The 13864-nt window shown below is 46.4% G+C and overlaps 2 protein-coding genes and 1 pseudogene across 4 annotated transcripts; 2 read left to right on the top strand and 1 right to left on the bottom strand.

Annotated features, from left to right (window-relative positions):
• Positions 1 to 3309: 3309 nt before the first annotated feature.
• On the top strand, positions 3310 to 4423 carry LOC123191732 (septin and tuftelin-interacting protein 1 homolog 1-like; annotated as a pseudogene).
• A 319-nt stretch (positions 4424 to 4742) lies between these two features.
• Positions 4743 to 7588, bottom strand: LOC123189271 (probable pectinesterase/pectinesterase inhibitor 51). Of its 2 annotated transcripts, XM_044601650.1 has the most exons (3): positions 5950 to 7588; positions 5784 to 5853; positions 4743 to 5254 (listed from the first exon to the last, which is right to left on the bottom strand). In XM_044601650.1, the coding sequence occupies exon 1, from the start codon at positions 7518 to 7520 to the stop codon at positions 6135 to 6137; it is 1386 nt and encodes a 461-aa protein (XP_044457585.1). In that variant the 5' UTR covers positions 7521 to 7588; the 3' UTR covers positions 4743 to 5254; positions 5784 to 5853; positions 5950 to 6134. The 2 variants fall into 2 exon arrangements, with proteins under 2 accessions (XP_044457585.1, XP_044457584.1); XM_044601649.1 differs by having other exon boundaries at positions 5784 to 7588.
• A 2630-nt stretch (positions 7589 to 10218) lies between these two features.
• LOC123189270 (uncharacterized) lies at positions 10219 to 13191 on the top strand. 2 transcript variants are annotated; one of them, XM_044601647.1, is made up of 5 exons: positions 10219 to 10656; positions 11576 to 11661; positions 11740 to 11915; positions 12369 to 12477; positions 12615 to 13191. In XM_044601647.1, the coding sequence occupies exons 1-5, from the start codon at positions 10317 to 10319 to the stop codon at positions 12921 to 12923; spliced, it is 1020 nt and encodes a 339-aa protein (XP_044457582.1). In that variant the 5' UTR covers positions 10219 to 10316; the 3' UTR covers positions 12924 to 13191. The 2 variants fall into 2 exon arrangements, with proteins under 2 accessions (XP_044457582.1, XP_044457583.1); XM_044601648.1 differs by having other exon boundaries at positions 10221 to 10635.
• Positions 13192 to 13864: the final 673 nt, after the last annotated feature.

Genomic DNA, 13864 nt, shown 5'->3' with positions numbered 1-13864 from the left:
TACGGCAGGGTGACCCCATGTCCCCAATGTTATTTAACATTGTGGCTGACATGTTGGCTATTCTGATTGAGCGCGCCAAGCAGGACGGGCAAATTGCTGGGGTAGTGCCACACCTTGTGAATGGTGGCCTCTCTATTCTGCAATATGCTGATGACACAACACTTTTTATGGAACATGACCTGGACAAGGCTCGAAACATGAACTCCTATTGTCAGCGTTTGAGCAAATGTCAGGTCTTCAAATTAACTTCCATAAAAGCGAAGTGTTCTGCTTTGGAGAAGCCGTCGAGGTAGCAGCCGATTACGCGGACCTATTTGGTTGCGCACTTGGCCAATTCCCGATCAAATATCTGGGAATACTGATTCATTATCGTCGTCTCACCATTGCGGAGTGGAAGCATGTAGAGGAGCGGCTAGAGAAACGGTTGAGCAGTTGGAAAGGCAAGTTGCTCTCAGTTGGAGGACGGCTGGTTTTGATAAACTCTGTCCTCATAAATATGGTTCTCTATATGCTTTCTTTCTTCCAACTCCCAAAAGGGGTCTTGCAAAGATTGGACTACTTTAGGTCCAGATTCTTTTGGCAAGGAGATGGTGAAAAGAAAAAATACCGGCTGACCAAATGAAGTGTGGTTTGTAGGCCGAAAGACCAAGGTGGCCTTGGAATTCATGACCTGTAGGTCAAGAATAAGGCCCTACTTAGTAAATGGTTGTTCAAACTTCTTACTGAGGATGGTGTTTGGCAAACCATGTTGCGCAACAAGTATCTAGGCCAAAAGGCGGTGTCTCGGGCATATTGGAAATCTGGCGACTCACACTTTTGGGCTGGCCTAATGGCGGCAAAGAAACAACTCTTTCGCTTTGGGTCTTTCACGATAAAGGACGGGTCAGAGATTCGTTTCTGAGAAGATATCTGGCTAGGCAATGCCAGTCTCCGAGAATAATATCTAGCCTTGTACAACATTGCTCGCGATAAGAACAATACTATTGCGCAGGTGCTCAGCTCATCCCCGCCGAATATTTCGTTCGGGCGGGATTTGGTTGGCACCCGACTTATGTCATGGCATAATCTCTTATCCCGTCTGGATCTAATTAACCTGGCGCAAGATCGTGATATGTTTCGCTGGAACCTTACTACATCGGGGTCTTTCACGGTAGACTCTATTTATCGTGCGCTCACGCATTCTGAGATACCGGAGAGCAATAACAAGAAAATCTGGAAGGCAAAGATTCCACTAAAAGTTAAAATATTCATGTGGTATCTTCGTAGAGGTGTTGTGCTAACCAAAGACAACCTTGCACGATGCAACTGGCCAGGAAGTAAGAAATATTGTTTTTGTACTCATAACGAGACAATCAAACGCCTCTTTTCTCAATGCAAGTTTGCGCGTTCTACGTGATCAGTCATCCAAATAGCGTCAAATTTATATCCGCCCACAAGTGTTGCCAATATTTTTGGTCATTGGTTCGACGGTATTTCAAATAGGTTCAAAACGCTAATAAGGGTGGGAGCGTACGCCTTACTATGGTCGCTTTGGCTATGTAAGAAACGATTTGGTATTTAATGACAAAAATGCTTCTTCTCTGCAGGTTATTTTCCGTTGTACGCACTCACTTCGTATGTGGTTTATGCTACAACGTGTGGAGTACCAACCGCTATTCAAGGCGGTGTGTACGCGATTGGAGCAGGTGGCTATGGAGTTTTTTATCCAACATGGGTGAAAACATAATCTCCGCATCGGTCCACCAACCGTTTCGACATAGGTATAGTGTCGGTCTATAGGACTCTACTGTTGCCGAATTGTCATTTTTTCTTGTTAGATTTTTGATGTTTGGTTGTGTGCATCCTAGTTATGCAGAGGCCGGGTGATATTCTAAATGCTTTATATCGCTTGATGCTACATTTTGAGATAATAAAAACATCCTTTATCAAAAGAGAAGGTACAGAAAGTATGAAAAGAGTCCTCATCTTCACAGCTGCAGATTGGACAAATAGCAGTAATCTCAAGTTTGCGTTTCTGTTTGTTTTTCCATGTCGCAAGTGAGTCATTTGCAAGCCTTCAAGCGAAGTTAAGGACTTTTGGTGGTGCCAGTGTGGACTTCCAGCCCTCACGAGCTCCATCAGAATGTGTACTAGAAGTTGCAACAAAACTGCTGTGCACTTCATCCGAAGCAAGCCTATATGCACTGCGTACTAAAAAGTACCTGACTTCTCTGGCGCCCAAGAAATTAGTTTCCCCACGACGGGAGGCCATAGAGAATCGGTTTCACTAGTCAGAGTTCTGCTCGGACAGCTTTCAAGGAACAGAAAGGAAAAGAAAAAAGGAAATCGGCTCAGACCTGGAGTCCAAGACCAGTCTCGTCGACGGGTCCGACTCGGAATTTCGGTTGCAACAGGGCTCTATATATGAAAGAATTCCTTATTGAACACCATCTTAAAGTTGAATTCCCTATTTAACACTGCCAAAATATTTCTTCCCTATCTATCATCGACTCTAAATTTCATTCCCAATATAATACTTTCGTCAATTTTTTGAGCTAACAGTGTTAAATGGTGCTTGAAATGACAATACTACCCTTGGCACTAGTATATCACCAAAATTTTCATTCTATTTTCCCCGATGCCTCTGCTAGTTTTAGAACGCTAAAAGAAATCATCGAAGGGCTGCACATGTACGTGCAAAAGCTAGCTGCTTCATTGATTTTGCTGCGGAATAGTGCATGCACGTCTAGCCGTATGTGACGCACGTAAATGTGAAAAGCTAGCTTGCTGGATCGATCAACTCCGCTCTTTCGGTGAAACGAACGCAAACACAACGTGCTGCCACTGGCTCCAGCGGGTGCGGCACAGTCTGCTAACTCCAACTTGCATACGGATTACAGAACACTTCTCGTCGTCGTGCCCACGTACCACCAGAGCCTGGCCTATCAGCCTATCAGGTAAGTTTAGGAAAAATAGTTTTAGCACAACCTTTTGGCCACATCGACTCATGTTCCCACCTTTAAATATGACACGGAAATATAGGGGCAGATTGGCTAGATGTTTGAGGGCAAAATTGTCATTTCATACATCACTTAACACTGTTAGCTCAAATATTGTACATAAGTGTTATATTGGGAACAAAATTTAGAGTTGATGTCATAGAGGGAAGAAATTTTTTTTCAGTGTTAAATAGGGCATCCAATTTTAAGACAGTGTTAAATAAGAAATTCTCTCTATATATATTGACGCGCATCGGCGTATGGCCAAACATCATATCTCGCACCTGGTTTCCCGGCGGGCGTTTCTTTCCCCTTTTGCTGCTCAGTCTGCATGGCGATCCTAGAGTCCAACATCGACTTCTCTACGCTGCTCGACGGGAACGACTCCGGCGAGAACCAGCCGCCCAATCCATCAGATATGTCCGGCAGCTTCGTGTTCCTCCCCAGCCGGGCGGTGGCGCACATGATGCGACGATGGAATTACCAGGAAGGCTCGGGTCTCGGCGCGCAGGGGCAAGGGATCGTCGTGCCTATACAAGCCGTCGTGCGGGTGCGGCGGCGTCCAAAGGCCGGCCTCGGCTACCGTGAGAAACCATACGACAATGGTCTCCACGTGCCGCTGGAGCCGCCCGTGGAGGAGGAGTGCCGTGAGTGGGAGAATATTGCACGTGCTATGCGGCTCGAAACGGAGTGCTGCGAGACCATCCTCGCGCTCCTGCATGACATGAGGCTTCAAGGGGACGACAGCGTGGAGACGACGGATGCGCTCAAGGCCGTGGCCGAGTCCAAGAAGGGGCTCCATGGGAAGCGCATGCTGGGGACGTGGAAAGCCAGGCTGCCTTCTTCCGCCGCGCGCTACATAATCGAGCAGGTGATCACGCCGAGGATGGTCGTCGACGTGCGAGAGTGGAAGCCATCATGGGATCCGGACTGTCACAACTGGCTACGCCCGTTCATTCCCCTCATCGGCCACTTACCAGAGAGCCTCTACGGTACCGTGGAGAGCAAGATCAGGAACGGCGACTACGAGGTCGTGTCGCCATGGAAGGAATACCTTAGCCCGGTGCAGTGGGACACCTTCAGCAAGCGTCACATCCTGCCAATGCTAACACGGTTAGTACGGGAGATGAAGATCACGCCGCCGAAGCAAAACCGACCCTTCGTTCCGGATGGTGATGTTGTGGGCACCTCTCCTGCGCGCTCAAGACGTGGTGTCGATCCTAGAAGCCGAACAGTTCTTTGACAAATGGGAAGGCGCGCTGCGACACTGGCTGCAAGCCGCGAAGCCCTCGTTGGGGGAGGCCACCGCATGGTGCACCAGCTGGAAGACGCTCTTCACGCCAGAGCTGCTCGCCGATGAAACTGTGCTCGCGCATCTTGATGCTGGCCTTGATATGGTCGATCCTGCAATGCAAGACCTCGACAGTCTTTTTAGTAAATTGTAGTCCGCATCTACTGCAATTTTTGTCTTGTAGGGCAATTTCTGTTGTAATGATGTACTGTAGTCACTTGTTATCTTCCAAAATAATCTCATGGAACAATCTGTAGTATTCAGGTTGATATTGTAGCTGTGTAGTATCTATGATCTCAAGTAACTATACGTTTCATCAGAGACATTGGAGATTAAGAAATGTTCCTTTTCTTGGGAGTCCCAAGGAATATATTTTTAGGCGAGTCCCAAGAAATTAACTGGAATAACTTGTTTGTTTAATTTGCAGGAGACATAATCACAAACAGATGTGTATCATCGTGTATTGTAGTGTGTCAGAGTGATAATGACAGGAACATGTTATCATCCTGCAGGAAATAAGATACACCGGCATGCTTGGAAAAATGTAACGAGAAAAATGTATCATCCAGACAACCGCTACATTATGTTGATAACACTTGAACAAATTTGTTTTCTAACAGCTTCAGATTTCGGAACAGATCTCCAAAAAAATGCAATGATGCCGCGTGAAAATATCATAGTCAATTCTTCAATAGTAGCCTACAGATCAAGCTCTCGACAAAACATAAAGAAGCAGCTAGAACTTTAAGCCATCTTAATCTCCACAAAAAAGCACAAATGGGCCCTATATATTGTGGAGTGATTATGAAGTGTGGTTCTTTCTTTTCATCTTGCATAGCAGTCACTAGAGCTCATTTTAATTTGCAATGCGTGCATTAACTGCTGGAGGGAGGTAGATTGCAGTTGCAATAGGTGTACCATACTGAGCTGTTTATGACAATGATGAGGATGTAACATTTTGCAGGTCAATACCAAGTCGAGTTGGCTGTAAAAAAAATACTGGCTTATATTAGAAAAGGTTTCACCTTGTTCATAGCTCAAGTGAATATTGTATATAGCAGATCAGTTATCCTTGTCACATGTAAATCTCCCTTTGTCACTTTTGCTTGCAAACTATTGTAAAAGTGCTAAGGTTATCTGTGTTAGCTTGGAACATGAGAGATGTCTGATATAAATTCAACAAATTAGTAACCAACTGAACAAACATGAACTAACAAATAAATAAAAAAGGGCAGCCCGGTGCATGTAGCTCCCGCTTGCGCAGGGTGCGGGGAAGGGTCCGACCACTTCGGGTCTATTGTACGCAGCCTTTCCCTACATTTCTGTAAGAGCTGTTTCCAGGGCTTGAACCCGTGACCTCATGGTCACAAGGCAGCAACTTTAGCACTGCGCCAAGGCTCCCCTTCAACTAACAAATAAATAAGGACAGGAAAAATAAAAGATGGCAGAAAGATGCTTCCATCGCACATAAACAGGTTGGATTGGAATGCATAATTGCAAATCTACCATCATACCATGATGTGCTTTTCATATGTACAATATGCTGAATACCACACAACTACAATAGACAAGTTCCTTGATATTCTGCAGCAAAACCAAATTTCAGTAGTCACTCCAGAAAACACATAATGTATTTACAAAAATGTAGCTGAATATACAAAGCAAAAACTGAAGGAAAACCTGTGAACAGCAGAAAACAGATCACTTCGGGTTATGTACCAAGTCAATACAGTTAGTTACTTGACTCCAGATCCTGGGAGCGTGACTTGCTTGCAATTCAGGGACATCACGGGTTGGATATTTAGCATTTAGCTGCTGAAGCTCCACCAAGAATCGCTAATCTGAACATTGACTCTATACTATATTTAGTACGCAATCCATTCATGTCCTTGAATAAAGTTCTCTACTGAGTAGAATGTGACATGCTGTTCTGATGTCCGACTGCTCCACCCGACCCTTGATGTCTGATTTGCACCAGGGCCTCGACTATCAAACTCCCCATAATACAGTGTCTTGAGTGCAAAATCCCCTCGCCAAGCAAGCCAACCCTCCGGCCTGACAACCTTGCCTAAATAACAGCTGACAAATAGTGTCCTTGCATACTCCTTCCATGGACGCCCCAAGTAGAGCCGGTACGATTGCGGCTTTGCCTGGAACAACACAACGAAATCTTTGCTACCATCCACTGTGCAATTTTGAAACACAAACCCTGTGGTCTGCCCTGGATCAATCCTCCCATTTGCTGCCACCACATTGCGTGCGCTCTTCCCGGAACCCTCTGCCCGCGGCACCGTCTCAATCACGCATTCCTCAAACATAGCTGCGGCATTCCCAAATACAAAATCCACAGTTCCAGTAATATGGCATCGGCGATACAATTGCCGCATTGTGCGAGCATACAAGGTGTCCTGATGCCCTCGGAACTCCACATTCTCCAGCACCGACCGGTCGCTGTCTGACCGGAACGCAACCGCCTGGTGAGCTCCTGCCCCAGCAGTGTTCTCAAATGTGATATCCCTCGCCCGGAAGCCATCGCCGACGACAGCCACCGTCGTGGTGTCATAAGTGCCGAGCCCTTCGATCCCCACGCTCCGTGAGGCAGTGATCACGGTAGCCCCCATTCCCTCGCCCACCAGCAAAACGTTGGTCTTCTCGAACGGAACTACGACGTTTTCCTTGTATATACCTGCAGAGACGGTGATGAGGAAGTGCCCGGCAGTGTAATTCGGCGCGGCATTGACGGCGTCTTGCACGTTGGAGAAGTCGCACGCCGGATTGGACTTGCAGACGGTGGCGGCCGGACGGACCCTCGCCGGAAATGCTGCGACCGTGGAGTAGAAGGAGGCGGGTTTGGGGTATGCGGTTAGCGTCTGCGGGGTGAGGGAGTTGAGGAAGCGGGAGGTGAGCGAGTGGGAGGGGAAGGCGGGGAGGGACAGGAGGTGGGAGCAGTCGTACTGGCACTGGAGCGAGGCGGAGGCGAGGTGGAGCGCGGCCGGCAGGTCGCCGGACTCGAGCGCGGGGAGCGCGGCGCGGAGGCGGTGGAGCGAGAGGGAGAGGTGGTCGGCGCACGGGTGCGCGTAGGAGGCGGGGGACGGGTGCGCGGCGATGGCCGCGCGGAGGAGGGAGGCGGGGGCCGCGGGTCCCCCCGGCGGCGCGGTGGGCAGGAGGACGAGCAGAGCGAGGAGCGCGAGGGCGGCCGCCGCCGCGGCGACGGGGAGGAGGCGGCGGCGGCGGGGGTGGGCCCGCGGCATTTGGGAAAGAGACAGAGAGAGAGAGAGAGAGGAGATCCCGATGCGCACTAGATTGCGTTCGTCTTTGTTTTCAGTATCTCTATCTCTTCTCTTCTCTATCTCTGTCTCTGCTACTAATAAACAATCAAACAAGAATTTTCTTACGTGCACCCCATAAACATACATAGATTCATTACTATCGCACAATTAGATCCGATAAACTTAATCTAACGGTTAACCTTAACCTAATCTGTTTCATGGTGTGCACTTTGCAATTTGCAACGACTGACCGTACTCCACCGCGGAGGAATGTGAAACTCCACGCCCGCAGCCCCTACAATTACGGAAGGCACGTAGAAACAGGAAACTGATCGCAAACGGATCCCTTCACCCTCAATCACGACGATTCCCTGTCATCGCCGCGTCAGACGCCCCCAAGACAACGAATCCTCCCTCGCTGCACGACAGCACGGTGTCGTTCCTGGACAGCGAACTCGCCGCCGCGGGAGGTGCTCAGGTGATGAGGTGTGGAGAGGCGACCAGAACGAGGAAGGAAAAGGGATGGTGGAAAGAGGGATGGCCACAACAATCTATCATGGATGGATCACTAACCCGCGCCGCGCGCTTCATCGAATCAGCAGAGAGGTTAAGGAGCCATGGGGAACCTCTACGATCCAACGCGAACATAACCAGGAGAAAAGCAAGAATAAATCATCGGAGAAGATGAGAGCGGAGGAGGAGATGGCGGGCGATCCCGAAGAAGAGGAACTGGAAGAAGTTGGGAAGAAGATGGTGGTGCTGCAATGGCTGGATCGTGGACCTGGTGGTGCCCGAGGCGGAGACGAGCCAGTGCGGCGTCCAATTAGAGCACATGATCATCAGGTATGAGTACGACACCTATGCCCCAGCCGGCGGAAGCAGCGGCTAGCGCTACCCCCGTGTCCACCTCTGTGTCGACTCTGCTGCCCTCTCCCTGATCCTCCACTGCTCCAGGCATACCCACGCCGACCCGGGATGGGCCGCCGCCGGCCCGGCCTGGACCACGCCATGCTCCTTGACCTCCAAGGATCTCGGCAATGGGGGCCTGCTTGACCACGCGTGCAACACCGTCGCCGCCATGGTGGACAGGAAGTCGCCCGATGAGATCCGTGCCATGTTCGGCATCAGGCCCGCCTGCGGCTCCGCTACTCGACCGGACCCAAAGGTAGAGAAAGCGCTGCTGGCTCTCCACTTCGTCCGCTACCACGGCGATGGCGTCTCCGCGTACGACCCCAAGCTCCGTCGGTTCGTGGCCACCCGTTACTATCGCAACTCACACCGGCATCACAGGATAAACAGTGTAAGTCCTCCCCACACAAACTAAATAGGGAGGAGAACAAGTAGGCAACGTGACGGCGGTGATTGTGACTGCAACGACGTCGCAGGTGAGTCCCGCCAACCCCTGAATCCTTCTTCCTCTCTTCCCCTTCTCCATGCCGAACACCTGTACACCCGCCTGCAGTAACTCCTCTATTCTTCACATGTTCAGTTGCTCCTTTACTCACGACTCTTGTTTTTCATTGTATGTCTACTAAGTACAGTAGGTGTACTGAGTACTGTTCTATCCTTTTACTGTTTTCTTCAGCCATCTTTTGTTCTATATACTTCGTTAGTAAATGCCCTAATATTTCTTGTCTAGCCAGCATGTATTTCGTACTACAGTGAGTTGATGTGAAATCCTGCAATATTTTGTAATGATCATCTAATTAATTTTGAGTGGCATTTACTTGCAGGTTTTTTAAAGGAACTTTTGGTAAGAAATACACAACCGTGTCATTCAGTGTTGGACCTCTGTTATTGGCAAGAAATACACTAATGTGTAGCTCACTGCTGAGGTAACATCAAATTCATCTAATACTTGTTCTCGCGTGTAGAAGTAAAATGCTCTTTTAGAATTCAGTTATTAGTGTCAGTTGATATTCTTCGGTTTAACAAACTACGATTGATTGCTCTTTATGCTAATCTGCAGAAGTTTAGAACCATATGTATTCTGAACATTGGCAAGTCCGCTTACATAAATTCTTCTATTTTTCCATTGCAATGAGAGAGAAAATATGTACATGCAGTGCCAATGGAGAACTTGGACCAATTGATAATATATCCATCTTGGGCACTATACATCTATTTCATATCAATGTTTGCTACTGACGTTGTGATAGTTAACGTTTCATACTTCATATATTTTTCTTCTTCAGACAAATCGAAACCGTCTATCATATTATTCACCTTCTTGCAAATTTCAGTTATTTCTTTTTTAGAAAAGCTACTTTCTGTCTTTGAGTGCCGGTAAATCTAATTGAATTTTTTAAATCCACTTACGTCTTTCTAACACCGCAGATGTTTTTTTAAGCTATCCGGTATATGACATTTCTTGGCCGTTCATATTTCAAACTCCAGTTTTTAACTTCATATTGAATCAATTATTGTAAGTCAAAGCTAAAAGTGTGTATTGGTATATTTGATTCCCAAATTAGGTTTCTCACCGCCGTAAGCTCATAATCTATGCATGTGAATTCTCATATAGGGTTCTAATATTTGTCAAGACCTGCGTTGCACGTGCATACTTACTAGTAACTCCTAGGTTGTGTTTTCTAAAGGAAGCGGGGTGGTGTGATTCCATGTTTTCCCCGTTCGAAGGCGTATTTCTCGGGAGGCGTTTTTGGGACGGCATACCTTTAACCAACCGATAACTCTGATAAGCAACCACCACTTCGCTTCAGTGGTGCTCTGCCGCTCTCGCTCTGTTTTGATCCTTGTGCGTGCGTGCTGGGTTAAAAGATGGATTTGGTCTCTGGGAGAGTGATTCAGGGGTGCTCGCCTTCCTGGAGAGGCATCAAACCGCCGAGATTTCCTCTCCTGCTTGGTTCTTGGGCTGCCGCCGGCAGCAGCGCGTTTCCTGGATGCTCGTGCGCGCTAGCTGTTTGTAGAAATGCCTCAGCGGTGGTGCCCTTTGCCAAGAAGAAGAGGAAGGGGTACAGTGTGGAGCCGCCTGATGGAGAGGAAGAGAAAGATGATGTTCCTGATGTGATAGGGGGTGAGGTCGAGGATGTTGATGTCGAGGAGGAGGAGGTCGGCGAGGAGGACGCCGGCGATGACGGTAACGGTTTTCTGTATTCTGGTGAAGTTTCATTGCTTTCTTTTCCTTGTGAGCTTTGGGTTCAACTTCAGTCTACTGTTGCCTGTGGAAGGATGGAGGAATTCTGCATTTTCGCTCCATTTCTTCCATCACTGTACGTACTATGAAGCATTTGGGGATCCAAATATTCATATACTTGTAGTGTCTGCTGAATGCGAGTTATAAGGTACTATAACATGCACCGTCAGGAACAGGCCTCTGCAGTAGATTGTATGTGCGTGGGAGTATAGCAGTGTGTATCTTCGGCAATTTGCACTTGTCACTCTAATTCAGGCCAAGTGGAACAATAGTTGTGAACAGATGGCATTCATCACTTGCGTAGCCAATTTATTAATTGAACTTCATAGTTTAATTGGGTGCTTGAAATACACTTCATGAGTGCAGTGCAGTGATGTTTGATGTGAGATCAGCTCCCAGTTATGGAATAAGATCCCCAATCCCTCGGTTGGATAGTTTATCATTTCAACTAGAAGATATTTTTCAGTTTGGGCTGTAAGCAAATTAGAGATAAGATATATGATTTGTTACTTGATTGGATTTTTTGGCCTCTATATAAAGAGGACCCTCCATGAAAAGTTAATCAAGCAAGAATTAGAAAATCAATTCTTCTATCTGGCGCATGGGGCTAGAGCCCTCCCCTTATCTCTCGCCTAAAACCCACAGTTGATGTCCTACCCGTCTAAAAAGACGAGTGCAGTGATAAACCTGGGTTGCGCGGTTGTTCCCATTATGTAAGTTGAATCTATGTAGGACATGTCCAATCTTTGAACAAAAAAAGCACTCCAGTGTATTTTTGTATTTTCCTCAACTATTAGTATTAACATTTTTTATCCGCCGACTAACCAAATAATATGTTGTATACTGGTATCAATAAAACAATTATGTCCCCGAAACCTTGCAGATATAGTGGATGACGATGACAGCGACAATGATGATGACTATGATTTCGAAGATGAATTTGAGAGTGATGATGAACAAGACCTTTATGTATGGTTTCTTTTTTCCATTGAAACTACAACTTACGCCATTAACCATTGACCACGGATGTGCATTGATATATTGGAGGTTGGAGATGGAGGTGCTGGTGGTGGAGTGTCACTTGCTGGTACATGGTGGGGCAAGGAAGCTTTGGCTTTGGCCGAGGAGGTTTCAGCTTCTTTCGATGGCGACTTGAAGATTTATGCTTTCAAGGCAACTGCAAATTTAGAAATCAGAGTTCGCATCGAGAAGATGTCCACTAGGTATATATCAATATTAGTACAGGCATATGCTGAACTTCTAGAATTTGTCTTGTTTATGTGAGTTTGTTGAAGCCTCGAGTGGTTGGGATTAGTGGATCGATAAAGTGATTATTAATAGATTTTAACCGTCTGTTTCAAGGGTGAGTAACTTCAAAATTTTCCAATATTCTGGGAATATGAAGGCAAGCACACAGCTGATACTGGTAGATGACATAATTTTCATGTAAATTATCTTTTTCATTAGAAGGCCATTGACATTCTTGGGAAATAAAAACATAAACATGGATTAAGATTATATCTCCCTCGCAAAAAACGTATGGTACTTACATTTGAAAGCATAGAACATAGTATGTATTAGTTGCTGATATCATTAGTGTCAAAGTTGTCTTTTTGTAACCTTCTTTCTATTTTCGGTCATTTGTCTTAGATTTCTCATTAAGCATCTGTTACTAGGTATGGTTCTCCGACTATTGATGACATTGAAGCATACACGATTGCGTACCGTGCAAAGTTGGATGATGCAGAGTCAGCAGGCAGGATACCAAAGAACGTATCCTTGGAGGTACTCTCCCTCTATAACCATATCAAGAACTAGCTAAAGCCTTATCTGGATACTCTGGCACAAACTGATAGCATCAATTAAAAAAATCTCTATGTGATGCTTAGCACTAAGGCATACTTCCGCTAATCACTTTGAAGGTGTCATCCCCCGGTGTGGAGAGAGTCATCCGTGTCCCGGACGACCTTGAACGCTTCAAAGAACGGTCGATGTATGTCAGATACGTTATGACAAGCGAGGATGCAGCCACGACCCAGGAAGGCGACGGCGTGTTCAGGCTCATTTCCTACGACGTGGACCTGTGTGAGTGCACCTGGGGCATAGCCGATGTGAAGATAAACCGGCAGCAGACCGGAAAGGGCAGGCCTCTGAGCAAGAAGCAGAGAGAATGGCGTCTGCAGACGCCGTTCGAGTCGCTGAAGTTGGTCAGGGTGTACTCAGAATGTTGAGCAGCTTCTTTGACTAAATCATTGTGTCCATCTGAGGTAATTTGTAGAGAACCTCGTCCAGTTTTGCTGAACTACCACTGATAGTCAGTCCAGTGTGTGCACAGTAGCTAGATTGTTGCACCATTTGTTCATATCCGGTGGTGAGATGAGTTCTTCTTCTACTTAACAGATAACACCTGAACTGTCCTCAAGTTTTGCTCTCTTGTTTGACATGCTCTTACACAGTTATATGGCAGCATTCCCTGCATGTATTTACTTGATTGATCCATTAGTTCTTTCATTTGGCCCTGATATGCAATCCACTTGTCGAATTAGTAATCTCTTGTCAACGAGAATGGATTACGTGTTCGACCGAATGTGCTGCCGAGTAGGAAAGTTGATCCAGTACATCCACTAGACCAGCTAGTATAAATAAGCAGCGACTTTGTAAACATGACCAGAGGAATGTTGATCAAGCGCATGCATGTCATGCATAAGCATCTCTGATGCAATTGGTTATTGTTGTGCCGCTCGTGTGTATGCTTGCGTGCTAGTTGGACATTTGAACAAACCAACTAAGGTGAGAATTTGAGATAGAAGGATATCATATCCTCCGTAAAAGTAGCTCAAAATTGTGCATTTGCTTCATGTCCCATTACAGATTTGGTGTTTCGCATTATTGAACCTACGGTTGTATGAAAAAAGACTGTGCAACTTCTTTTGAGGGAAAAAGATTGTGCGACTTCAGGTCAACTAATTTGAGATAGAAAGATATCCTATCCTCTGTAAAAGCAACTAAAAAATGTCCCATCTTAACTGTTACAGATTTGCTATTTCACATTTCAGATTGTGCAACCTGTTTATTTTCTTTTGCGGGAAAAAGATTGTGCAATTTCAGGTCAACAAATTTGACACTATATGCCAAGTAGCACACCTTAAAAACCTAAAATTGCACATGATGT

Source organism: Triticum aestivum, chromosome 2A, assembly GCF_018294505.1.
Source record: "Triticum aestivum cultivar Chinese Spring chromosome 2A, IWGSC CS RefSeq v2.1, whole genome shotgun sequence".
Taxonomy (NCBI): Eukaryota; Viridiplantae; Streptophyta; class Magnoliopsida; order Poales; family Poaceae; genus Triticum; species Triticum aestivum.
This window is presented reverse-complemented; position numbering and strand designations above follow the sequence as displayed.

Bases quoted from the DNA above. Each gene is read 5' to 3' on its own strand.
- LOC123189271 (XM_044601649.1), bottom strand. From the start codon at position 7,520: ATGCCGCGGGCCCACCCCCGCCGCCGCCGCCTCCTCCCCGTCGCCGCG.
- LOC123189270 (XM_044601647.1), top strand. From the start codon at position 10,317: ATGGATTTGGTCTCTGGGAGAGTGATTCAGGGGTGCTCGCCTTCCTGG. The intron at 10,657-11,575 runs GTGAAGTTTCAT...GAAACCTTGCAG, and splicing joins TAACGGTTTTCTGTATTCTG to ATATAGTGGATGACGATGAC. The intron at 11,916-12,368 runs GTATATATCAAT...ATCTGTTACTAG, and splicing joins ATCGAGAAGATGTCCACTAG to GTATGGTTCTCCGACTATTG.